Source organism: Oncorhynchus masou, chromosome 11, assembly GCF_036934945.1.
Source record: "Oncorhynchus masou masou isolate Uvic2021 chromosome 11, UVic_Omas_1.1, whole genome shotgun sequence".
NCBI lineage: Eukaryota > Metazoa > Chordata > Actinopteri > Salmoniformes > Salmonidae > Oncorhynchus > Oncorhynchus masou.
In genome coordinates, this window is record NC_088222.1 from 15,567,632 (window position 1) to 15,595,155 (window position 27,524).

A 27,524-nucleotide genomic window follows, 5' to 3' on the forward strand; every position below is an offset into this window, starting at 1 on the left:
CTTTCACATGGATGTGTGTTAACACTCTTACCCTCTCAAATATGATTTTCTTTCACATGGATGTGTGTTAACACTCTTACCCTCTCAGATATGATTTTCTTTCACATGGATGTGTGTTAACACTCTTACCCTCTCAAATATGATTTTCTTTCACATGGATGTGTGTTAACACTCTTACCCTCTCAAATATGATTTTCTTTCACATGGATGTGTGTTAACACTCTTACCCTCTCAGATATGATTTTCTTTCACATGGATGTGTGTTAACACTCTTACCCTCTCAAATATGATTTTCTTTCACATGGATGTGTGTTAACACTCTTACCCTCTCAAATATGATTTTCTTTCACATGGATGTGTGTTAACACTCTTACCCTCTCAAATATGATTTTCTTTCACATGGATGTGTGTTAACACTCTTACCCTCTCAAATATGATTTTCTTTCACATGGATGTGTGTTAACACTCTTACCCTCTCAGATATGATTTTCTTTCACATGGATGTGTGTTAACACTCTTACCCTCTCAGATATGATTTTCTTTCACATGGATGTGTGTTAACACTCTTACCCTCTCAGATATGATTTTCTTTCACATGGATGTGTGTAACTAGTTCATGTTTTATTAACACTGAACAAACATATAAATGTAACATGCAACAATGTCAAATATTTTATTGAGTTACAGTTCATATAAGGAAATCAGTCAATTGAAATACATTCATTAGGCCCTAATCAATGGATTTCACATGACTGTGTATACAGCTATGCATCTGTTGGTCACAGATAGAAAGGTAAGGCCGTGGATCGGACAATCAGTCACTATCTGTTGTGACCACCATTTACCCCATGCAGCGCGACACATCCCCTTCGCATAGAGTTGAACAGGCTGCTGATTGTGGCCTGTGGAATGTTGTCCCACTCCTCTTCAATGCTGTGCAAAGTTGCTTGATATTGGTGGGATCTGGAACACGCTGTCGTACACATCGATCCAGAGCATCCCAAACAAGCTCAGTGGTGACTATGCAGGCCATGGAAGAACTGGGACATTTTTAGCTTCCAGGAATTGTGTACAGATCTTTGCGACATGGGGCCGGGCATTACCATGCTGAAACGTGAGGTGATGCGGCGGATGAATGGCACTACAATGGGCCTTGCCACGATATCTCTGTGCATTCAATTTGTCATTGATAAAATGCAATTGTGTTCGTTGTGCATAGCTTATGCCTGCCTATATCATAACCGACCCTCACCATGGGGCACTCTGTTCACAACGTTGACATCACCAAACCACTCGCCCACACAACGCCATAAACGCTCTCTGCCATCTGCTCGGTACAGTTGAAACGGATTCATCCGTGAAGAGCGTGCCAACCTCTTACACTTCTCCAGCCTGCCAGTGGCCATCAAAGGTGAGCATTTTCCCACTGAAGTTGGTTAAAATGCCGATCTGCAGTCAGGTCAACTTCAACAATAATCCACACTATTTAATTACAGACAGTGACTGACAAGACCCTGGTGAGGACAACGAGCCCGCAGATGAGCTAGCCTGAGATGGTTTCTGACAGTTCGTGCAGAGATTCTTCAGTTGTGGAAACCCACAGTTTCATCAGCTGTCCGGGTGGCCGGTCTCAGACGATCTCGCAAGTGAAGAGGCCAGATGTGGAGGTTCTGGGCTGGCATGGTTACACATGATCTGTGCTTGGGAGGCCGGTTGGACATATTGCCAAATTCTCTAAAACGGCATTGGAGGTGTCTTATGGTAGAGAAATGAACATTCAATTCTCTGGCAAAAGCTCTGGTGAACATTCCTGCAGTTAGCATTCCAATTGCACACTCCCTCAACTTGAGACATCTGCGGCATTGTGTGACGAAACATTTAAGCGTGGCCTTTTATTGTCCCCCGCACAAGGTGAACCTGTGTAATGACCATGCCATTTAATCAGCTTCTTGATATGCTTCACCTGTCAGGTGGATGGATTATCTTGGCAAAGGAAAAATTCTCACTAACAGGGAGGTAAACAAATATGTGCACAAAATTTGACATAAATACATTTTTGTGCGTATGAATAATTTCTTGGATCTTTTATTTCAGCTCCTGAAACATGATATCAACACTTTACATGTTGCTTTTGTATTTTCGTTCAGTATATTATTTGTACCCCCAATCCCTCCATGAAGAATGTTATTGTAATTATCATGAAGGGCTTTCATGTTGGCTTAATGATAAAAAAAGACACCTTTGTATGAAGTAATAATTTGTGTGCTGCAGCATCAGTGAGAATGTGTTTTTTAAGCGATGTAATACATTTCCAATTTGTCCATTCATCTGAATGTGAATGATTAGTTTGGTGCTGACTGACAATACAAACACAACCGTGTATTACTCAGAGCCCCTCAGATACATAATTCCCTGCAAATTATGAACATTAATTTGATTTATTATCTCTGTTATTGATAGGGAATTAAAGATTAATCCGCTTAGTACAGGGTTTTCAAAACTCAGTCCTGGGGACCACAAGGCTGCACATTTTTGTTTTTGCCCTAGCATAAAATGTCAGTTAATTATAATCAACATAATAATTCCCATACCCTGTTGCTGCAGGATTATTCTCCTGTTGTACAAATTGGCTCAATTTAAGATCCTACATCTGTACTGATGTAAAAAAATATATATATATATATATATATTTTCTGGGTTCATTGTGAATGCTGCACATGTAGAAGTGAGATTGTTCAGTGGCTGTCTGCATTTAAATGGTGTTGATTATTGTTCAAGTTTCATCTCTATGGGAGTTTCAGTTAACTTTAGTCCTGGACTAAAATGGGCTTTCAAATGAGAATATCAGTTAAGAATGTTTTCAGTGCAGGAGTCTGTTTAATCTGTTTCTGGACAACTGTCCCATAATGTTTCTGAAAGTTACCTGGTATTACAGTTGTCTCTATATCTCTCAAAGGTTGCCTGGATGTTAAATACAAGCTGCAGAACAGTAGAGATGCTGAGGTGTTCAGGACCAGCGTTAGGAACCTGGCCAACGGACAACTTCACAGAGTCTCCATCAGAAGGCTTTCAGAGACTGTCAGTGTTCAGGTAATTTATTCCCTCACCGTTCAGGGAATTTATTATGTCACTGTTCAGGTAACTTATTTAACTTATTCTGTCCCTATTCAAGTAACTTATTCTGTCCATGTTCAGGTAACTTATTCTGTCAGCATTCAGGTAACTTATTCTGTCACGGCTCAGGTAACTTTTTCTGTCACTGTGCAGGTAATTTTTTCTGTCACTGTGCAGGTAATTTTTTCTGTCACTGTGCAGGTAATTTTTTCTGCCACTGTTCAGGTCATTTATTCTCATTCAAAATGAAGTAAAGCTGAGCAGTTACCTTGGTGCAGTGGATCTCTTCCTTAGGTACTTGTAGCCCTGGGGATACCTGGCCTATCCACAAGGGGCACTTGGGAATAGTAATAAAAACATAGGCCTAAAAATTGGTTGCACATGAGGAGGTTCTGCAGGCAGAAAAAAACGTAATTGGGTGTAGCATAAAATAAAAATATTGAGAATCACTGCCTTGAATGTCAGCAAGGGGTATTTAAAGTCAAGTAGGCCTATATGTAATGTAACTAACCTGCTGAGCTGTACATGTACGTGTATACATGTTAGCAGTGTGGGATATTTATCATGGTGAGTAAAACTAATTCAAAAGGAAAGTAACATTACTCCCAACAGATTTAAATATACAGTGAGATGTGATACCACTTGAGGATAGTGGATAAAGAGTGATGCAGGTTCTTTCTATAGTGTAGTTCTACCTCTTGGGACTCTGTATCTATCATGGAGTCCAAGTTCTTTGCTAACCTCACATGAGAAGCCAACCCTACAGATGTTGGATCTTAATTTGAGCCAGTTTGCGATATCAGGGAAATAATCCTACAGCAACAGGAAATAATTATTCAGATTATGTGTAATGGTCATTGATGAAAAACATCAGAATACTTTTTAAACCTCAAAACACTACAAGTTTTTCCTGCATTGCAGGAATGTTCTCCTGCCACAGGGTCATCAAATTAAGATCCTACATATGTATCTATCATCAAGTCCAAGCCCTTTGCACAGCAGGACACAAACCCAGGCATTGCTCCAGAGCTGTACTTACTCAGATTGCACAGACACATTCCAACTCTCAGTCGTTAAGTAGGCCCACTCATTCACAATTCAGAGACATTTCAGGCAACATGAATGATTCTAAATAATTAAAGGAATAGGATGGCAAACAAGAGAACAGTAGAGAGAAATCAATAAAGTTTTAGTTTTAATGGACTGAAATCTGTGAGGAGACTGAACACATATTTCAAGAATTGTAACAACAAAGGTGGTCGACATTCTTCTTTTCAGCCATTCTTCGACAGACACATGGAAAGCAAGTTGCGTTTTTTACCCCATATAGTAAAATCTATTATTTAGATCATTCTGAATTCCTGTTTAGCATTGCCCTGATGTGATCTGAAACTGCCACTAGTTAACATGATATTAACCCCACCGCATCACCCGTAGCTATTTTTAATTACAGTGTAATGTTCTTAACTAAGTGCTCTGCAATACAAATGGAAGGTCATGGCTTGCTGGGTATTTGCTGAAGCAAGGTAAAGTCTATTTCGCTTGGGATCATCCTGTATTAACCCTTCTTTGTGGATTTGAACTACAATACAGCAACCCAACTGTAACAGCAAGGCCATACAAACGCCCAAATTTAGACACCCCATTTATAAACCTCTTAGAGAAGTGGGTGAGTCCAATATGTTGGACAATTTTAATGCACTTCCCTTCCATAGTAATCACTTAGTGGACCGCACACTTAGAGGTGTTTACTTCCATGTTTCCAACCACCCAACATGTACTAGTCTGACTAGTCTAGTAAAAGGAATATGATAACGCACACCCAGTGGTGTAGAGTAACTAAGTAAAATACATCAAAAGGGATACCTAGTCAGTTGTACAACTGAATGCCTTCAACTGAAATCAGAGCGGTTGGGGGGGCTGCCCTAATTGACATCCACAGCACCCAGGGAACATTAGGTTAACTGCCTTGCTCAGGGTTGAACGACAGATTTTTACCTTGTCAGCTTGGGGATTCTATCCAGCAACCTTTCGGTTACTGGCCCAACGCTCTAACCATTAGGCTATCTGAAATATTACTTAAGTAGTTTTTGGGGGTATCTGTACTTTACTTTACTATCTATATTTTTGACAACTTTTCCTTTTACTTCACTACATTCCTAAAGAAAATATGTACTTTTTACTCCATACATTTTCCCTGACTTCCAAAAGTACTTGTTACATTTTGAATACTCAGACAGGACAGCAATATGATTCAGAGGGATTGGGTTAAATGCAGTAGACACTTTTCAGTTGATGTGCATATTTGTAAACAACAGCTGGTGCACGAAATCTAAGGAAGTCTCTAGATTTTGCTCGCCTGAATTTGAGTATATTGTGTTAACTGCAGGCCACACTACTTGCCTAGAGAGTTCTCAGCTATACTTTTCGTGGCTGTTTATATACCACCACAGACAGATGCTGGCATTAAGACCACTCTCAGTCAGCTGTATAAGGAAATAAGCAAACAGGAAACCATTCACCCAGTGACCGGAGACTTTAACGCAGGGAAACTTAAATCAGTTCTACCAAATCTCCATCAACATGTTAAACATGAAACCAGAGGGGGAAAAAAATCTAGATCACCTGTACTCCACACACAGAGACACGTACAAAGCACTCCCTTGCCCTCCATTTGGTAAACCAACCACAACTCTATCCTCCTGATTCCTGCTTACAAGCAAAAATTAAAGTAGGAAGCACCAGTGACTCGGCCTATAAAAAAATGGTCACATGAAGCAGATGCTAAACTACAGGACTGCTTTGCTATCACAGACTGGAACATGTTCCGGGATTCTTCCGATGACATTTAGGAATACACCACATCAGTCACTGGCTTTATCAATAAGTGCATTGAGGACGTCGTCCCCACAGTGACTGTACGTACATTCCCCAACCAGAAGCCATGGATAACAGGCAACATTCGCACTGAGCTAAAGGGTAGAGCTGCCGCTTTCAAGGTGCGGGACTCTAACCCGGAAGCTTACAAGAAATCCCGCTATGCCCTGCGACGAATCATCAAACAGGCAAATCGTCAATACAGGGCTAAGATTGAATCATACTACACCAGGTCCGACGCTCGTCGGGTGTGGCAGGGCTTGTAAACTATTACAGACTACAAAGGGAAGCACAGCCGCGAGCTGCCCAGTGACACGAGCATACCAGACGAGCTAAATCACTTCTATGCAAGCAACACTGAGGCATGCATGAGAGCATCAGCTGTTCTGGACGGCTGTGTGATCACGCTCTCCATAGCCGACGTGAGTAAGACCTTTAAACAAGTCAACATACACAAGTCTGCGGGACTAGACGGATTACCAGGACGTGTGCTCCGGGCATGTGCTGACCAACTGGTAGGTGTCTTCACTGACATTTTAAACATGTCCCTGATTGAGTCTGCAATAACAACATGCTTCAAGCAGACCACCATAGTCCCTGTCCCCAAGAACACAAAGGCAACATGCCAAAATGACTACAGACCCGTAGAACTCACGTCTGTAGCCATGAAGTGCTTTGAAAGGCTGGTAATGGCTCACATCAACACCATTATCCCAGAAACCCTAGACCCACTCCAATTTGCATATCGCCCAAACAGATCCACAGATGATGCAATCTCTATTGCACTCCACAATGTCCTTTCCCACCTGGAAAAAAGGAACACCTATGTGAGAATGCTGTTCATTGACTACAGCTCAGCGTTCAACACCATAGTGCCCTCAAAGCTCATCACCAAGCTAAGGATCCTGGCACTAAACACCTCCCTCTGCAACTCGGTCCTGGACTTCCCCCCAGGTGGTGAGGATAGGTAGCAACACATCTGCCACGCTGATCCTCAACACTGGAGCTCCCCAGGGGTGCGTGCTCAGTCCCCTCCTGTACTCCCTGTTCACCCACGACTAGATGGCCAGGCACGACTCCAACACCATCATTTAGGTTGCTGACGACACAAGAGTGGTAGGCCTGATCACCAAGACTAAGGAGATGATTGTGGACTACAGGAAGAGGAGCACCGAGCACGTCCCCATTCTCATCGACGGGGCTGGAGTGGAGCAGGTTGAGAGCTTCAAATTCCTTGTTATCCACATCAACAACAAACTAGATTGGTCCAAACATACCAAGACAGCCGTGAAGAGGGCACGATAAAGCCTATTCCCCCTCAAGAAACTAAACTGAGATCCTCAAAAGGTTCTACAGCTGCAACGTTGAAAGCATCCTGACCAGTTGCATCACTGCCTGGTACGGCAATTGCTCGGCCTCCGACCGCAAGGCACTTCAGAGAGTAGTGCGTACGGCCCAGTACATCACTGGGGCAAAAGCTGCCTGCCATCCAGGACCTCTACACAAGGTGGTGTCAGAGGAAGGCCCTAAAAATTGTTAAAGACCCCAGCCACCCCAGTCATAGACTGTTCCCTCTACCACCGCATGGCAAGCGGTACCGGAGTGCTAAGTCTAGGACAAAAAGGCTTCTCAACAGTTTTTACCCCCAAAGCCATAAGACTCCTGAACAGGTAACCAAATGGTTACCCAGACTATTTGGATTGTGTACCCCCCCCCCCCCCCACCCAAGCCCTCTTTTACGCTACTGCTACTCTCTGTTTGTCTTATTTGCATAGTCACTTTAACTATACATTCATGTTCATACTACCTAGATTGGCCCGACAAACCAGTGCTCCCGCACATTGGCTTACCGGGCTATCTGCATTGTGTCCCACCACCCGCCAACCCCTCTTTTTACGCTTCTGCTACTCTCTGTTCATCATATATGCATAGTCACTTTAACGATACCTACATGTACATACAACCTCAATAAGCCTGACTAACAGGTGTCTGTATATAGCCCTGCTACTCTTTTTTCAAATGTATTTTTACTGTTGTTTTATTTCTTTACTGACCTACACACACACACACACACACACACACACACACACACACACACACACACACACACACACACACACACACACACACACACACACACACACACATACCTTTTTTTCACACCATTGGTTAGAGCCTGTAAGTAGGCATTTCACTGTAAGGTTTACAGCTGTTGTATTCGGCGCACGTGACAAATAAACTTTGATTTGATTTGAACGAGAAAACCTTTCCAAGCTATTTCACTACTTTCCTTTTTTAGTTGAATGACAGATACTAAACAGCCAAGTGATAATGTGTTTAAAGTACTTTGAAGAGCAGGATTTAATTAAACAGTCTACATGAAAGAGTGCATTCTCCATCATCTGAAAGTGTTAATTGTCCTTTTTTAAATCCCCAATTTGACCATTCGACAAAGTGTTTACAGGTCCTGTTCTGCAATTTGTTTCAGATTGACCAGCACGAAAGGGAAGACTTCAATCTCACATCTGATGCAGAATTCAATGCTATCAAGTCAGTTGTCCTGGGGAAAGTGCATGGTGAGTTATAGAAGACTCCATTCAAATGACGAAGAAGGTCGTTTAAGTTAAAACTTGCAAAGAAATTGTGATTTAATATAGAGCTCAGAGGTGTTTCGCTGTATGTTTCAATCACAGAACTGGAGAGCTTGTGAGGATCCCTCCTGTCTGAAGCTTTTACATAAAGCTTGTTAAAATAACATAAAGCTTGTTGAAAAGACATAAAGATTGTTCAAATGAAAATATGATGACAGAGCTTCTTTAGCTCAAATAGAGATAGAATTGCTCCCATACGTATGTAATAATTATCAATTATTATGTTTATTTTTTTGTTCACTCAGGTAATCACAGTTCGACATGACATGTTATCATCGGAGCGTTGTTGTGTGTCTGTTTACTTAAAATCTGAATAATATCGTCTTTATGTGTAATTATTGTCTATCCCCTGCTTTGGAAATAGGCCACTTTATGAAGGCCTATTGCTAATGTCTTTGTTTTAAAATAGGAGGCCTGCTTTCAGTTGTAATGAGGAATGATTAAAGGAAACAGACACATGAAATACAGCAGTTACAGTTGTACAGTAGATTCTGATACAATATAATTAACAAAATATTCCATGTCAAGTGGAAATAATACTCCCATACTATGCCTGTATACAAAAATACACAATGCACTGCTACTCATTTCAGATGCAAATCCATGTCTATCCATATGTAACAATGTCAAGAATGTCACAATAACAAGTTAAACAGTAGCTACTGTGATATTGTTATTGATTTATTCAGGAACTTTTAAAAAACTCCATTAGTTTAAAGTCAGACTAACCCAAAAGCTCCATTATTGTAAAGTCAGACTAATCCAAAAGCTCCATAGGTCTAAAGTCAAAGCTCCATTGGTCTAAAGTCAGACTAATCCAACAGCTCTGTTTGTCTAAAGTCAGACTAATCCAACAGCTCCATTGGTCTAAAGTCAGACAAATTCAACAGCTCCATTAATCTGAAGTTAGACTAATCCAACAGCTCCATTGGTCTAAAGTCAGACTAATCCAACAGCGCATTGGTCTAAAGTCAGGCTAATCCAACAGCTTCATTAGTATAAAGTCAGACAAATCCAAAAGCTCCATTAGTATAAAGTCAGACTCATCCAAAAGCTCCATTAGTATAAAGTCAGACTAATCCAAAAGCTCTATTAGTATAAAGTCAGACTAATCCAGTAGCTGTAGGGTATAATGACTTGTGAGGCTAAGGGGTCTGCCCTCTGGCTCTCCGGTCATCCGGCACATACACACAAACAAACTGCTCTGTGGTAGTGGAATGTAATCTCAGATGCCATGGACCATGTTAAAGCGTGACCGGGTCCTCCCCATACTCTCTTTTCTAACCCCGCCACAGTATGTGTGTCATATCAGGATCAAAGAGCTGGCATGAAAGTGGATTCTGTGTCATTCCCAGCGACGCCTGTCATCAATCACGCTAACAAATTGAAATGTAATGTGTGTGTGTGTGTGTGTGTGTGTCTGTGTGTCTGTGTGTCTGTGTGTGTGTGTGTGTGTGTGTGTGTGTGTGTGTGTGTGTGTGTGTGTGTGTGTGTGTGTGTGTGTGTGTGTGTGTGTGTGTGTGTGTGTGTGTGTGTGTGTGTGTGTGTGTGTGTGTGTGTGTGTGTGAGAGAGAGAGAGTGAGAGTGAGACTTGCTATTGAAAAGGCTGCCGTAGGCAGGCCTGGCTCTCAAAAGACAGGCTATGTGCACAATGCCCACAAAATGAGGTGGAAAATGAGCTGCACCTCCTGCCAAATGTATGACCATATTAGAGACACATATTTCCCTCAGATTACACAAATATTCCACAAAGAATTCGAAAACAAACCCAATGTTGATAAACTCCAACATCTACTGGGTGAAATACCACAGTGTGCCGTCACAGTAGCAATATTTGTAACCTGTTGCCACAAGAAAAGGGCAACCAGTAAAGAACGAACGCCATTGTAAATACAACCCATATTTATGTTTATTTATTTTCCCCTTTGTACTTGAACTATTTGCAAACAAAATGACATTTGAAATGCCTTTATTCTTTTGGAACTTTTGTGAGTAATGTTTAATGTTAATTTTTCTTGTTTATTTCACTTTTGTTTATTATCTACTTCACTTGCTTTGGTAATGTTAACATATGTTTCCCATTCCAATAAAGCCTCTAAATTAAAATTGAAGAGAGACAGAGAGAGACAGAGAGAGACAGAGAGAGACAGAGAGAGACAGAGACAGAGAGAGACAGAGAGAGACAGAGAGACACAGAGAGACAGAGAGACAGAGAGAGACAGAGACAGAGAGAGACAGAGAGAGACAGAGAGACAGAGAGAGAGACAGAGACAGACAGAGACAGAGACAGAGAGAGACAGAGAGAGAAAGACAGAGAGACAGAGACAGAGACAGAGAGAGACAGAGACAGAGAGAGACAGAGAGACAGAGAGAGACAGAGAGAGAGAGACAGAGAGAGAGAGACAGAGAGAGACAGAGAGAGAGAGACAGAGAGAGAGAGACAGAGAGAGAGAGACAGAGACAGAGAGAGACAGAGACAGAGAGAGACAGAGAGTCAGAGAGAGACAGAGACAGAGACAGAGACAGAGAGAGACAGAGAGTCAGAGAGAGACAGAGACAGAGACAGAGAGAGACAGAGACAGAGAGAGACAGAGAGAGACAGAGAGAGACAGAGAGAGACAGAGACAGAGAGAGACAGAGACAGAGAGAGACAGAGAGAGACAGAGAGAGAGCGACAGAGACAGAGAGAGACAGAGAGAGACAGAGAGAGAGAGACAGAGAGAGAGAGAGAGAGAGACAGAGAGAGACAGAGACAGAGAGAGACAGAGACAGAGAGAGACAGAGAGAGACAGAGAGAGACAGAGAGAGAGAGACAGAGAGAGACAGAGACAGAGAGAGACAGAGAGAGAGAGACAGAGACAGAGACAGAGAGAGACAGAGAGAGACAGAGAGAGAGAGACAGAGAGAGACAGAGAGAGACAGAGAGAGACAGAGAGAGACAGAGAGAGAGAGACAGAGAGAGACAGAGAGAGACAGAGACAGAGAGAGACAGAGAGAGAGAGACAGAGACAGAGACAGAGAGAGACAGAGAGAGAGAGACAGAGAGAGACAGAGAGAGACAGAGACAGAGAGAGACAGAGACAGAGAGAGACAGAGAGAGAGAGACAGAGACAGAGACAGAGAGAGACAGAGAGAGAGAGACAGAGAGAGACAGAGAGAGAGAGACAGAGAGAGACAGAGAGAGACAGAGACAGAGAGACTTTCACCTAATCAAAGAATTAGCCCAGCAGGAGAAGCTCTCCCTTGATAAAGATACCCCCACACCGAGTGGGTCAGACCAGACCTCTTCACTATGTAACCCCACAGACGAGCAACCCCCAGCGGAGAGTCAACCTCCCAGCACAGATTACCACTCCCTCATTGAAATGAAAGACAAATTCACCCAGCTGGAGATAAGGCAGGTGGAGCTGGAACAGCAGGTGATCACACTTCAGTCAGCACAGACCCAGACAACAGCCCAGCACAACAACAGCCCCTTAACCAGACCAGGAGAGCTGGAGGTGGACAGAGACATATCTGCACTTTGGACAGTGGTGAGACAAATACAACAGGAGAAAGAGGAGCAGAACAGAGCCCTAGAGGAGAGTATCAGACTGCTGGTGGAGGAGAGGTTGAGGGGGATGGAGGAGAAGGTGAGGGGGATGGAGGAAAGGTTGAGGGGGATGGAGGAGAGGTTGAGGGGGATGGCGTGTGACAGAGAACAACCCACTAGAGAGGTGGCCACCCCCACAGAGAAGCCAGAAGAACAGCCCACCTCATCACCCAACAAAAATCTCGACATCACAGCAGAACAGACAAATGAAGAACCCCAAGCCCAGCGGCTCTCACCCCCTCTGAGCACCCCCCCTGTCAGCCACCCTGATAGCCCTTCTGACAACCCCCACACCCACTGAGGACAAACACAAGACACAGATTGTACTACTTATGGACTCAAATGGGAAATATATAGAAGAAAAAAAAAAAACTTTTTTCCCAAACACAGTGTGTCTAAACTCTGGTGTCCAAACACCCAGAGCGCCATAGACCTTCTGTCTGAGGCCAAACTAGGCTCACCTAGCCACATAATAATACACACAGGCACAAACGACCTGAGGGCCCAGCAGGAAAGAGTGGCCACAGCACTGAAGGGAGTGATTGAAAAGGCTTCTTCTACTTTCCCCAACGCACAAGTGGTTATCTCCACCCTGCTACCACGAAAAGACTTCCACCCTGCCACAATACAGCGGGTAAACGCAAGTATTTCCCGTGACTGTGCCTCAAAACCAAACGTTTTCCTGGCCCACCACTCCACCCTGGACTTGAACAGCCTCTATGACCAGGTCCACCTCTACAAGGCAGCAGTGCCCATCTTTGCCCGAACTCTAAAGGACATCGCTCTCAAACGTATCCCCAACACTTCACACAGGAGCAACAGATCAATAGACACCCCACCCAGACCAGCGAGACACCCTCCCAGACCTGCAGGACCCCCCTGGACCTACACATAGAGGACCCACGCCAAGAGGAATTACATCCAGACCACCGCACACCCAGACACATCCACACCCCTACTCCAACCAATCAACACCCCCCACGTCAATCATGCCCACACCCCATTTAGGCCCCCTCAGATCAGACCTATGCCACTCCTGCCCACCCCATGCACCCCACCCCCGCAAAGAGGGCCTCAACATGGAAGCCACACATACGCCCAGGTAGTGAGCGGGCAAACAGTCCCAACCCCCACTCTCACACTCGCCCAAGCCAATGGCATGTACCAGATGCTCAGCAGGCTCTGCTCACACTTACTGGCCTGAGGCCAAACCACGACCAACAACATTGGACACTTTATGGAACAAAAGCCTTTACTATTTCATCCTGGAATATCCAAGGCCTGAGGTCATCTGCCTTTGGCCTGAAGAGCAGAAACCCGGACTTCACCAAAGAAATCGGTAATACAGACATTGTCATCCTGCAAGAAACCTGGTATAGAGGAGACAGACCCACTGGATGCCCTCTAGGTTACAGAGAGCTGGTAGTCCCATCCACCAAACTACCAGGTGTGAAACAGGGAAGGGACTCAGGGGGTATGCTAATTTGGTATAGAACAGACCTAACTCACTCCATTAAATTAATCAAAACAGGAACATTCTACATTTGGCTAGAAATTCAAAAGGAAATTATCCTAACAGAGAAAAATGTCCTCCTGTGTGCTACCTATATCCCCCACTAGAATCCCCATATTTTAATGAAGACAGCTTCTCCATCCTGGAGGGGAAATCAATCATTTCCAGGCCCAGGGACATGTACTAGTCTGTGGTGACCTAAATGCCAGAACCGGACAAGAACCTGACACCCTCAGCACACAGGGGGACAAACACCTGCCTGGAGGTGACAGCATTCCCTCCACCGTGTGCCCCCTAGGCACAACTATGACAACATAACGAACAAAAACGGGTCACAACTCCTGCAGCTCTGTCGCACGCTGGGTATGTACATAGTCAATGGTAGGCTTCGAGGGGACTCCTATGGTAGGTACACCTATAGCTCATCTCTTGGCAGTAGTACTGTAGACTACTTTATCACTGACCTCAACCCAGAGTCTCTCAGAGCGTTCACAGTCAGCCCACTGACACCCCTATCAGACCACAGCAAAATCACAGTCTACCTAAACAGAGCAATACTCAATCATGAGGCATCAAAGCCAAAGGAACTGAGTAACATTAAGAAATGCTATAGATGGAAGGAATGCAGTTTGGAAACCTACCAAAAAACAATTAGGCAACAACAAATTCAATCCCTTTTAGGCAATTTCCTGGATAAAACGTTCCACTGTAATAGTGAAGGTGTAAACTTGGCAGTAGAAAATCTTAACAGTATATTTGACCTCTCAGCTTCCCTATCAAATCTAAAAATCTCAAATAGAAAACCGAAGAAAATTAACAACAATGACAAATGGTTTGATGAAGAATGCAAAATTCTAAGAAAGAAATTGAGAAACCTGTCCAACCAAAAACATAGAGACCCGGAAAACCTGAGTCTACGCCTTCACTATGGTGAATCACTAAAACAATACAGAAATACACTACGGAAAAAGAAGGAACAGCATGTCAGAAATCAGCTCAATGTAATTGAAGAATCCATAGACTCTAACCACTTCTGGGAAAATTGGAAAACACTAAACAAACAACAACACGAAGAATTATCTATCCAAAATGGAGATATATGGGTAAACCACTTCTCCAATCTTTTTGGCTCTATAACAAAGAATAAAGAGCAAAAACATATACATGATCAAATACAGATCTTAGAATCAACTATTAAAGACTACCAGAACCCACTGGATTCTCCAATAACATTGAATGAGTTACAGGACAAAATAAAAACCCTCAAACCCAAAAAGGCCTGTGGTGTTGATGGTATCCTCAATGAAATGATCAAATATACAGACAACAAATTCCAATTGGCTATACTAAAACTCTTTAACATCATCCTTAGCTCTGGCATCTTCCCCAATATTTGGAACCAAGGACTGATCACCCCAATCCACAAAAATGGAGACAAATTTGACCCCAATAACTACCGTGGAATATGCGTCAACAGTAACCTTGGGAAAATCCTCTGCATTATCATTAACAGCAGACTCGTACACTTCCTCAATGAAAACAATGTACTGAGCAAATGTCAAATTGGCTTTTTACCAAATTACCGTACAACAGACCATGTATTCACCCTGCACACCCTAATTGACAACCAAACAAACCAAAACAAAGGCAAAGTCTTCTCATGCTTTGTTGATTTCAAAAAAGCCTTCGACTCAATTTGGCATGAGGGTCTGCTATACAAACTGTTGGAAAGTGGTGTTGGGGGTAAAACATACGACATCATAAAATCCATGTACACAAACAACAAGTGTGCGGTTAAAATTGGCAAAAAACACACACATTTCTTCACACAGGGTCGTGGGGTTAGACAGGGATGCAGCTTAAGCCCCACCCTCTTCAACATATATATCAACGAACTGGCGCGGGCACTAGAAAAGTCTGCAGCACCCGGCCTCACCCTACTAGAATCTGAAGTCAAATGTCTGCTGTTTGCTGATGATCTGGTGCTTCTGTCACCAACCAAGGAGGGCCTACAGCAGCACCTAGATCTTATGCACAGATTCTGTCAGACCTGGGCCCTGACAGTAAATCTCAGTAAGACCAAAATAATGGTGTTCCAAAAAGGTCCAGTCACCAGGACCACAAATACAAATTCCATCTAGACACTGTTGCCCTAGAGCACACAAAAAACTATACATACCTTGGCCTAAACATCAGCGCCACAGGTAACTTCCACAAAGCTGTGAACGATCTGAGAGACAAGGCAAGAAGGGCATTCTATGCCATCAAAAGGAACATAAATTTCAACATACCAATTAGGATTTGGCTAAAAATACTTGAATCAGTCATAGAGCCCATTGCCCTTTATGGTTGTGAGGTCTGGGGTCCGCTCACCAACCAAGACTTCACAAAATGGGACAAACACCAAATTGAGACTCTGCACGCAGAATTCTGCAAAAATATCCTCAGTGTACAACGTAGAACACCAAATAATGCATGCAGAGCAGAATTAGGCCGATACCCACTAATTATCAAAATCCAGAAAAGAGCAGTTAAATTCTATAACCAACTAAAAGGAAGCGATTCCCAAACCTTCCACAACAAAGCCATCACCTACAGAGAGATGAACCTGGAGAAGAGTCCCCTAAGCAAGCTGGTCCTGGGGCTCTGCTCACAAACACACCCTACAGAGCCCCATGACAGCAGCACAATTAGACCCAACCAAATCATGAGAAAACAAAAAGATAATTACTTGACACACTGGAAAGAATTAACAAAAAAACAGAGCAAACTAGAATGCTATTTGGCCCTACACAGAGAGTACACAGCGGCAGAATACCTGACCACTGTGACTGACCCAAAATTAAGGAAAGCTTTGACTATGTACAGACTCAGCGAGCATAGCCTTGCTATTGAGAAAGGCCGACGTAGGCAGACATGGCTCTCAAGAGAAGACAGGCTATGTGCTCACTGCCCACAAAATGAGGTGGAAACTGAGCTGCACTTCCTAACCTCCTGCCCAATGTATGACCATATTAGAGAGACATATTTCCCTCAGATTACACAGATCCACAAAGAATTCGAAAACAAATCCAATTTTGAAAAACTCCCATATCTACTGGGTGAAATTCCACAGTGTGCCATCAGAGCAGCAAGATTTGTGACCTGTTGCCACGAGAAAAGGGCAACCAGTGAAGAACACGCACCATTGTAAATTCAACACATATCTATGCTTATTTATTTTATCTTGTGTCCTTTACCATTTGCACATTGTAAAAACACTGTATATATATATATATATAATATGACATTTGTAATGTCTTTATTGTTTTGAAACTTCTGTATGTGTGATGTCTACTGTTAATTTTTATTGTTTATTTCACTTTACATATTATATACCTTACTTGCTTTGGCAATGTTAACACATGTTTCCCATGCCAATAAAGCCCCTTGAATTGAATTGAATTGAATTGAGAGACAGAGAGAGACAGAGACAGAGAGAGACAGAGAGAGACAGAGAGAGACAGAGAGAGACAGAGAGACAGAGAGAGACAGAGAGACAGAGAGAGACAGAGAGAGACAGAGAGAGACAGAGACAGACAGAGAGAGACAGAGAGAGACAGAGAGAGAGAGACAGAGAGAGACAGAGAGAGACAGAGACAGAGAGAGACAGAGAGAGACAGAGACAGAGAGAGACAGAGAGAGACAGAGAGAGAGAGACAGAGAGAGAGACAGAGAGAGAGAGACAGAGAGAGAGAGAGAGACAGAGAGAGACAGAGAGAGACAGAGAGAGACAGAGACAGAGAGAGACAGAGAGATGAGGCCTGACTGAGGAGGAATAGCTCTCCTGTTGCAAGAAGGGAAAGTTACAGTCAGGATACAGTAGCTTGTGTGATGCAGTACAATGCCATCGGCTCACTGACTTCTTTAAGAAAGGGGAAAGGGGGATACCTAGTCAGTTGTACATCTGCATGCCTTCAACTGAAATGTGTCTGTCTTAATCGACATCCATATCTTCGGGCGCTCGGTGAAGAGTGGGTTAACTGACTTGCTCAAGGGTACTGATAACCATGCAAATTCATACCATTAAATGCATAGTCACTTGATCATTCTGAAGAGCCAGTGAGGCAGATACCCTGGCAAATGTAGGGTTTTACTGGATATTAGCCAGTCAAATGGAAGCAGTGTTACTGGGGTCTCTCATTATCTACTTTCAAATGGAAGCAGTGTTACTGGGGTCTCTCATTATCTACTTTCAAATGGAAGCAGTGTTACTGGGGTCTCTCATTATCTACTTTCAAATGGAAGCAGTGTTACTGGGGTCTCTCATTATCTACTTTCAAATGGAAGCAGTGTTACTGGGGTCTCTCATTATCTACTTTCAAATGGATGCAGTGTTACTGGGGTCTCTCATTATCTACTTTCAAATGGAAGCAGTGTTACTGGGGTCTCTCATTATCTACTTTCAAATGGAAGCAGTGTTACTGGGGTCTCTCATTATCTACTTTCAAATGGATGCAGTGTTACTGGGGTCTCTCATTATCTACTTTGTTTATTGTGAGCTGAACTTTCTGCCTAATCAATCAATATTACTCTGAGAGCAATGAATCCTACTTCTTTTACCTTAGACTGATCAGTATACTGCACATTAGTGGGGGGCCGAGTATCTGCGGATTTTTGCTCCTCCCTTGTACTTGATTGATGAAGTAAGATCACTAATTAGTAAGCACTCCCATCACCTGGTTGACTAGGTCTTTATTGAAAGGGAAAAAACTAAAACCAACAGACAATAGGCCATCCATGGATTGAGTTTGACACCCCTGATGTAGGGGATCTATTTTAATATATACCATTATCCATTACAGTACGTAATGATTTGACTTACCTCTGATCTCACTGACTGTTTCTGTGTTTTTGGTTGTGTGCATGGGTGTGTGTGTGCGTTTGTGTTTAGAGTCTGGTGAGCTGGATCCAGAGATTGCCAGGCTGAACTCCCAAGGTTTCAGTGGCTGTCTGTCGGTGGTCCAGTTTAACTCCGTAGCCCCACTGAAGGCAGCGCTGCTTTACCCCAACACCAGCCCAGTTATAGTGATTGGATCCCTAGCAGAGTCCACCTGTGGCTCCTCATCTCCAGCCAATCCCTACCCAGCTGAAACTACACACTCCCTATCAGGTAAGAGGGGAGGTGTCAAGTTCCCTATGATGGGCGGAGTCTGTGGTAATAGCGGGGACTTATGGTCACCCCTTTTCCATCTCTTTCTCTCTCTCTCTCTCTCGCTCTCTCTTCTGCTTGAGTGCCTTTTGTTTTTCTTTAATTCCACTTGAGAATCTACACTTTGTTCCAAACTGCTTTTTCATACTTTATCAAGGGCCCATTTAATACATACACCATCTTCCTTGTTAATTAGATGAGAATGAAAGTGATTACATTGTGACAGATGAGTTCATTCATTTGGATGAGAGGCATTTCTCATTTGCATAATATTACTTCTGTGGTCCTCATGCGGTTTAGGACTGAGGGCGTAGTGTTAAATGAATCCTGCATGGACTGATGACCCTTGATGTTACTGACTCTCTCTCTCTCTTCTGTCCCTTTCTTTTCTCTTCTCTCTTTCTCTTTCTACTCCTCTGTGTATCTTTCTCTTTCTGCTGACTCTCTCTCTTTCTGTGTATCTTTCTCTTTCTCTTTCTACTCCTCTGTGTATCCTTCTCTTTCTGCTGCCTCTCTCTCTTTCTGTGTATCTTTCTCTTTCTGCTGCTCTCTTTCTGTGTATCTTTCTCTTTCTGCTGCCTCTCTCTCTTTCTGTGTATCTTTCTCTTTCTGCTGCCTCTCTCTCTTTCTGTGTATCTTTCTCTTTCTGCTGCCTCTCTCTCTTTCTGTGTATCTTTCTCTTTCTGCTGCCTCTCTTTCTGTGTATCTTTCTCTTTCTGCTGCCTCTCTCTTTCTGTGTATCTTTCTCTTTCTGCTGCCTCTCTCTCTTTCTGTGTATCTTTCTCTTTCTGCTGCCTCTCTCTCTTTCTGCTGCCTCTCTCACTATTTCTGTGTATCTCTCTCTTTCTGTCTGTTTCCCTCCCTCTCTCTGTCTTTCGGTCTCTCTCTTTCTGTGTCTCTCTCTTTGTCTGTGTTTCTCTTGCTCGCTCTCTGTCTTTCTCTCTCTCTCTCTCTCTCTCTCTCTCTCTCTCTCTCTCTCTCTCTCTCTCTATCTCTCTTTCTGTCTGTGTTTCTCTTGCTCGCTCTCTGTCTTTCTGTCTCTCTCTCTCTCTCTCTCAATCTCTGTCTCTCTCCACTGTAGATCATTTAGGTACAGTAGGTACTGGTGAGCTTATAGTCAATGCAATCAAGAGTGACTCTGCATTGATTGGAGGTAACGGGAACATGTTTCTCATGTGTTTCACTGTTATAGTGTCATAATAAACCATACTTATATTGTATTCAGTAAAACAACATGTCAGACAAGAAATGATCCTGTTCAAAACTTCTCAATTGCAAAATATATGTTTTTCTGAATGAGACAAACCTGGATAAATAAAAGTTAAATAAATATATACAATATTTCAACATAAGATATGGCATGTTTGCAGCATCACATCACAAAGCTTTGAAGCGGTGGTTGATTAGGTTCCAGTTGGTTCAGTTGCTGGAACATAGAAAGTAGTTTAAAGTCCTCCTTATACAGGCGTACTCAGTGCCAAATGCACAAAGGACACCAAAACTAATTCAACGTTTAAAGAAATTATTTGCTGATTAAGGAAGTTTTACAGCTATCTTCAAATATATTTTCATTTTAGAACCATTGTAATTTACCATTAAATTGAGTCCGGGTGTGTTCTGGTTTCCCAATAAGATGTATCATTTTCTCTTGATAATGAAATGCACCGTACATAGCATTGCAGTGTACAAGGACTGTAGCTAAGGTTTATGAAATTAATGCCTGCTACGTTTGTGAGAATTGAACTGGAGATCTTTGTGCTGTGCCTTGTACAGAGATGAATTTACAGCTTTTAGAAGCTTGTGTGTAATGCCTTTTAGAGTTTAGATTAGCAACGGAAATTAGGCAGGCTGGGTAATAGCAATGAAATACCCACAAGAGAAATTGGCATATTATTTATCTTAAGGCTTCTATGCCGTAGACAAAATGTCGCAGAACTAAACTTGAGAATGCTGAGAAAGGAGTTAATGTGTTCTGAAAGCCACTGTGCTTTCTCTATTTTTGCTTCTGAAAAAGGAAACCCATAGAGATGTCACTATGTGAAATGATGTTAATTGGTTTCACGTTAGAAGTCTTCAGTGTTTTCCGTCTTAAAAAAGCACTCTGTTAAAGTTTCTTTCTGTTTTCAAATGAGTGCTGTTTTGTTGTTTCCTGACTTAATGTTTTGTACTCCTTTTTGCAGGTGTGATTGCTGTGGTGATATCTGTGATTCTGTGTGCGTTGGCAATAATGGCAAGGTTCCTGTATCGACGGAAAGAGACATTCCACACCCAAGAACCCCAGGGAATCAAACCTGAGGCCGACAGTCCTGAATACCCTTTCCACAGCGAGCCCAACTCACAGAACATACTAAGTGAAAACCAAAAGGAGTATTTCATATAAGTCCAACTATCCACATCTCAACCTTCTCTATGTTGGACTAATCCAATGAATCTGATTAAGGAAGGACAAGCCTTGCCAAGCCCTAGAGACGTTAATTATGTTCACAGTACATTACACACACAGTACATGCAGTAAAAGACCATCAGCAACTGTCAAAACAAGATGGCTGACCAAGATTTGAAGAAGACAACAAATAATCTGTAAATGCATCCATGTATTGTGGTTTCAAGTAGTTACCACAGCCACAAAACCAAATTGGCTATATCGTAAACAATAATGGAAACTAAAGTTTGCTTTTCGGTGTTAATTTAAGGTTAGGTTTAGGCATAAGGTTAGCAGTGTAGGTACGGATTGTGTTAGGTTTGAGAGAATCATATTTGAGAGAAATTGTAGCAATAGACTGGGTTGAAGACTTTGTGGCTGTAGTAACTAGTGATGACCACATATTGTTTACTGTTTTTTGTACACACTGTTTGTACTGGTAATATGACACAAGTGTAGATGATAGACTTTGAAAGGTGTTGATACTGTCATTCATGGGGGTGTAAATATTCTTTGAAAATGTAAATGTTGAATTAATTCATGTCTTTATAACAATCGCTGTCTAATATTCCTCTCCGGTGGTACAGTACTGAAAATATAATAATAATGCCTGGATGGATTTATACTGTGTGTACTTGCAGTACGGTTATGAAGATGATACAATACATGTTTGGATTATTGAGTTGAAAGTATTTTGGTATTATGATGATGCAATTGCTTTATTGAGAGATTTAGATGTCTTAGCCATAGAGATTACCTCTACAGCACACACAGTATATACTGTACTGTGTATTACAGTAATAATATCTCAAAATCTGTTGACCAAAATACATGAGAACATGTATTGAACAAACATATCGAATCGAACATCCCACTGACAAAACTTATGTAAATACAGTATTATGTTCCAAATGTTTTTTGTTTTTTTACTTCACTGTACTTCAGAAAGTTCTGTGGCAAGCATAACCTGTAATTTTGTGTGCTTGCTCTGCATTATCCTTGATAAAAAATAAAAGCATAGCCATTTAACGGTTTTCTTTGAAACACTGCTTCCTTACCACCCACAGCTAGAACACTTTGACAGACCGAATTCTCAGAAAAGCTTTGAACGGAACTCACAACATTAGGCTCACTCTAAAACACTCTGGCTAATCACAACCTTCCTTTCACAAGGTGCTAATCTTTATGAGAATACGCAGTTTGGTTTGTCAGACAGACAGACAGGTTTGGTGGGATTGGTGATTCATAGGAAGCAGAATGATAATCAGAGGAAGTTCATCTGAGACACGCTGACAGAGTCAGAGAAGAGGAGATGGATCTGATGAATGTCAACCTGTCTATCTGTCAGCGTGTCTTCATTCAGTTCAAACAACAGTACAGACTAGATCAGGAAGGTAAAGAGGAGAGGATTGTCGTCATCAGTTGCTGTTCATCACACAAACACTGCTCTGCTCTCTGTGTTCGTTGGAACCCTGGAGAACATAGCTAGTACTTTAAATGGAAGACTTTTGACCATTTCTACGACATTCTTTTCTTCCACATTGCTTTTTTTCCTGGTCAGATGAGATGTTCCCATTGTAATCATTGTATGGATCTACTATATGTTGGTTGGAGACAGGTGACCATACGGAGGTTTTTCTACAGCCCTCAGAGTCACAGAAATGACGCTGCACAATATTTAAATATTTAACGAGGCAAGTCAGTTAAGAACAAATTGGGATTGAACTGAACACTACTCAATGAAACTATAATGGAATGATGCTTATTGGTGATTAACAGTATAACGTCAGTGACTGTTTTCATTATATTCAGGTTGTTTTGATTAACAAGTATATCCTGTTCAATAAAATTCAAATTGATCAGTTATTGAATAGTGTTGAATGAGAAACATGTTTTTGATGCACTATAGACAAATCATGATACACCATATATGTGTAAAGGATTGTAAAGGAAGTGTTGACAATTGAAACCATCCACCACTTCTGTCACTACTAATGCTTCCATTCAATATCAAACTCCTGTCCACTGTCCATAATGGAACTCATTCTGTGTAACTTTATGGCGAGATGCATTGAATTAAATATTGAGAAACCTATGGCACAAGGCTTAAGATTTGTTTATGTTGGTGTTTGTCTTTATGTATGTAAAATCGATTCCAAAAATGTATATGTCCATGCAAGAAAAGATATGACAATGCAACATTATTCTGAGAAGCATTTCAACAGGATCTCTCATTGTTCAAGGAATTATCCTTCTAAATTTGACCCGCTACTTTAGCTCTGCCCATATACCTGTCTGGTGTGTCACACAGATGGAAAAATCTTGGCTTCATTCTCCTCACAGATTTTTTTCTTATCCATTCTGTAACAATTCACACTTTTGAGCAGTGAGATTACATTTCCCAGGCTTTGTGGCCCGCCCATACATCTGCTGCTGAATGCTGGGTTATTGGCCTGACACTGCAGACAATAACCAAGAACAGATGGCTAAATGCTTGACTTTGTCACCCAGTCCACATGCTGAGAGCTAGACTCCAGGAACAAACTGAGGGCCAGTCAGATGGGTCTGTTCAGAGGAAAACACAGATAGTGTTGGCATATGTTCAGTATATCCTCATGTACAGCGCTGATCTTTACAATTGCAGGAAAATCAGCTCTTTTATTGATATGCAAGAAACTGTGTGCCAAAGGAAGCAGCTCATTGATAAAAAACGGTGAAGCACTTTGCTTCCAAATTCAGAAACACGATATGTAGGCGGATTTGGTGGGTCTTCTCTTTGCATATAGGGCAGCTGTTAGGATAAAGAAATACCCCAATTTAAATCTTTTGATTTGCAAAGAAACCATACCATTGACCTTTCAGTACTAGGTATATGTCTCTGTCACTAGTTCCCTCAGAGCCATAGTCAGACCTTTAGAACTTCCTTATCTGCTCATTATGCTGACCACCACCACATCAGGCACACAATCACCAGGGCACACTCAAATCGTATTGGAAATTACAGACCCCAATTCACAGTAAATCAATCATGCCCAATCTTCAGTCAGTATGGTTCTCGAAAATAAATCTATGAACTCAAACACTCAGATTGTATTTGAGGGGCAATATTTATCTCTGGGTTTTCATCAAACATGGAAAGTGCTCAATTGAATAAATCTCATTGTTACGTTTTGCATTTTAGTCATTTAGCAGATGCTCTTATCCAAAGCAACTTACAGTTAGTGCCTTCATCTTCTAGCTAGGTGGGACAACATAGTAGGTACACCACATAGTAAGTATACATTTCCTCAAAGTAGCTATCAGCAAAGTCAGAACTAGAAGGGGTAGGGGAGGTTCAGTTTTACATAAAAAAATGTATTGGGGGGGGGGGTCAAGGTGAAGAAGGGGGATTATTTAAGATACCCTTTGAAGAGGTAGTGTTTCACAAGTTTTTGCGAAGATGGGCAGGGACTCTGCTGTTCTAGCTTCAGGGAGAAGCTGGTTCCACCATTGGGGTGGCAGGACAGTCTTCATCAAGGAGTAGCAGAGTGAGGAGCACTCTGGGAACTTTATGTCTGGTTGTACTGTAAGCTAGTATGTAACTATCTGATTGCCATTCCTGCCATTGGCCTAAGATGGCAGCCGGCCAGTGTTGTTGTTATGCAATCTAAGATAACGGCTCCCATGGCCTTTTCCAGCCTGCTAGTCTAGCATGCTAACTTATTACCTAGTTGGCCCTGTATATATTGTGTGCTATGTTTATCATATTAGCCTATTGCTAACGCCTTATAGTTGCTATTCAGTTTATTTTAATTAGCCAATTGTTTTATATATATATATATATATATTTATTTATATATAAGCACCATCGTTCAAAAGTATGAGGTCACTTAGAAATGTCCTTGTTTTTGAAAGAAAAGCACATTTTATGTCCATAAAATAACATCTAATTGATCAGAAATACAGTGTCTTGCAAAAGTATTCATCCCCTTGGCATTCTTCCTATTTTGTTACATTACAACCTGTAATTTAAATGGATTTGTATTTGTGTTTCATGTAATGGACATACACAAAACAGTCCAAATTGGTGAAGTGAAATGAAAAAAAAAAATAACTTATTTAAAAACAAATTAAAAAAAATGACAAACGGAAAAGTGGTGCATGCATACGTATTCACCCCCTTTGCTATGAAGCCCCTAAATATGATCTGTTGCTACCAATTACCTTCAGAAGTCACATAATTATTTAAATAAAGTCCACCTGTGTGCAATGTAAGTGTCACATGATTTCAGTATATATATATATATATATACACACATATACATACACACATATACATACACACATATACATACACACATATACATACACACATATACATACACACATATACATACACACACACACCTGTTCTGTAAGGCCCCAGAGTCTGCAACACAACTGAGCAAGGGGCACCACCAAGCACCATGAAGACCGAGGAGCTCTCCAAACAGGTTAGGGACAAAGTTGTGGAGAAGTACAGATCAGGGTTGGGTTATAAAAAAAATATCAGAAACTTTGAACATCCCAAGAAGCACCATTAAATCCATTATTAAAAAAATGGATAGAATATGGCACCACAACAAACCTGCCAAGAGAGGGCCACCCACCAAAACGCACAGACCAGGCAAGGAGAGCATTAATCAGAGAAGCAACAAAGAGACCAAAGATCAATAACAAAGGAGCTGTAAACTCCACAGCGGAGATTGGAATATCTGTCCATAGGACCACTTTAAGCAGTACACTCCACACAGCTAGGCTTAATGGAAGTGGCCAGAAAAAAAAGCCATTGCTTCAAGAAAAAAATGTGGGAGACTCTCCAAACATATGGAAGAAGGTACTCGGGGTGATGAGAGCTTTTTGGCCATCATGGAAAACACTATGTCTGGCGCAAACCCAACACCTCTCATCCCCCCAAGACTGGGGCGGAGGTTCACCTTCCAGCAGGATAATGACCCTAAGCATGCTGCTAAAGCAACACTCGAGTGGTTTAAGGGGAAACATTTAAATGTATTGGATGGCCCTAGTCAAAGCCCAGACCTCAATCCAATTGAGAATCTGTGGTATGACTTAAAGATTTCTGAACACCAGCGGAACCCATCCAACTTGAAGGAGCTGGAGCGGTTTTGCCTTGAAGAATGGGCAAAAATCCCAGTGGCTAGATGTGCCAAGCTTATAGAGACATACCCCAAGAGACTTGCAGCTGTAATTGCTGCAAAAGGTGGCTCTACAAGGTATTGACTTTGGGGGGGGGTGAATACTTAGGCACGCTCAAGTGTTCCTTGTTTTTCTTATTCCTTGTTTGTTTCACAATTTAAAAAAATTGCATCTTCACAGTGGTAAGCAGGGAGTGTAAATCAAATGATAACCCCCCCAAAAAATTATTTTCATTCCAGGTTGTAAGGCAACAAAATACTAAAAATGCCTAGGGGGATGAATACTTTCGCAAGCCACTGTACAGTGTAGTTATCGTTAATGTTGTAAATGACTATTGTAACTGAAAATGGCAGATTCTTTATAGAATATCTACATAGGTGTACAGAGGCCCATTATAAGCAACCACAACTCTTGTGTTCCAATGGAATGTTGTGTTAGCTGATCCAAGTTTATGATTTTGAAAGGCTAATTGATCATTAGAAAACTCTTATGTTAGCACATCTGAAAACTGTTGTCCTGATTAAAGAAGCAATAAAACTGGCCTTCTTTAGACTAGTTGAGTATCTGGAGCATCAGCATTTGTGGGTTCGATTACAGGCTCAAAATGGCAGGAAGCAAAGACATTTCTTCTGAAACATGTCTGAGAAATGTTGTTCTTGTTCTGAGAAATGAAGGTTATTCCATTCAAGAAATTTCCAGAAACTGAAGATCTCGTACACCGCTGTGTACTACTCCCTTCACAGAACAGCGCAAACTGGCTCTAACCAGAATAGAAAGAGGAGTGGGAGGCCCTGGTGCACAACTGAGCAAGAGGACAAGTACATTAAAGTGTCTAGTTTGACAAACAGATGCCTCACAAGTCCTCAACTGGCAGCTTCATTAAATAGTACCCGCAAAACACACGTCTCAACGTCAACAGTGAAGAGGCGACAACAGGATGATGGCCTTCTAGCAGGGTTCCTATGTCCAGTGTCTGTGTTCTTTTGCCC

General features: G+C 41.9%; 1 protein-coding gene across 2 annotated transcripts in view; it reads left to right on the forward strand.

The window, feature by feature from the left end:
• Nucleotides 1-23,455, forward strand: part of cntnap3 (contactin associated protein family member 3) — a 217,379-nt gene extending 193,924 nt beyond the window's left edge. The window contains exons 20-24 of one of the 2 annotated variants that reach the window (XM_064977502.1): nt 2,957-3,090; nt 8,480-8,567; nt 18,681-18,899; nt 20,020-20,091; nt 21,119-23,455. In XM_064977502.1, the coding sequence (XP_064833574.1) occupies nt 2,957-3,090; nt 8,480-8,567; nt 18,681-18,899; nt 20,020-20,091; nt 21,119-21,318 (713 nt within the window). In that variant the 3' untranslated portion in view covers nt 21,319-23,455. The remainder of the gene's footprint in view (nt 1-2,956; nt 3,091-8,479; nt 8,568-18,680; nt 18,900-20,019; nt 20,092-21,118) is intronic. The other variant, XM_064977503.1, reaches the window with a different exon arrangement.
• Nucleotides 23,456-27,524: the final 4,069 nt, after the last annotated feature.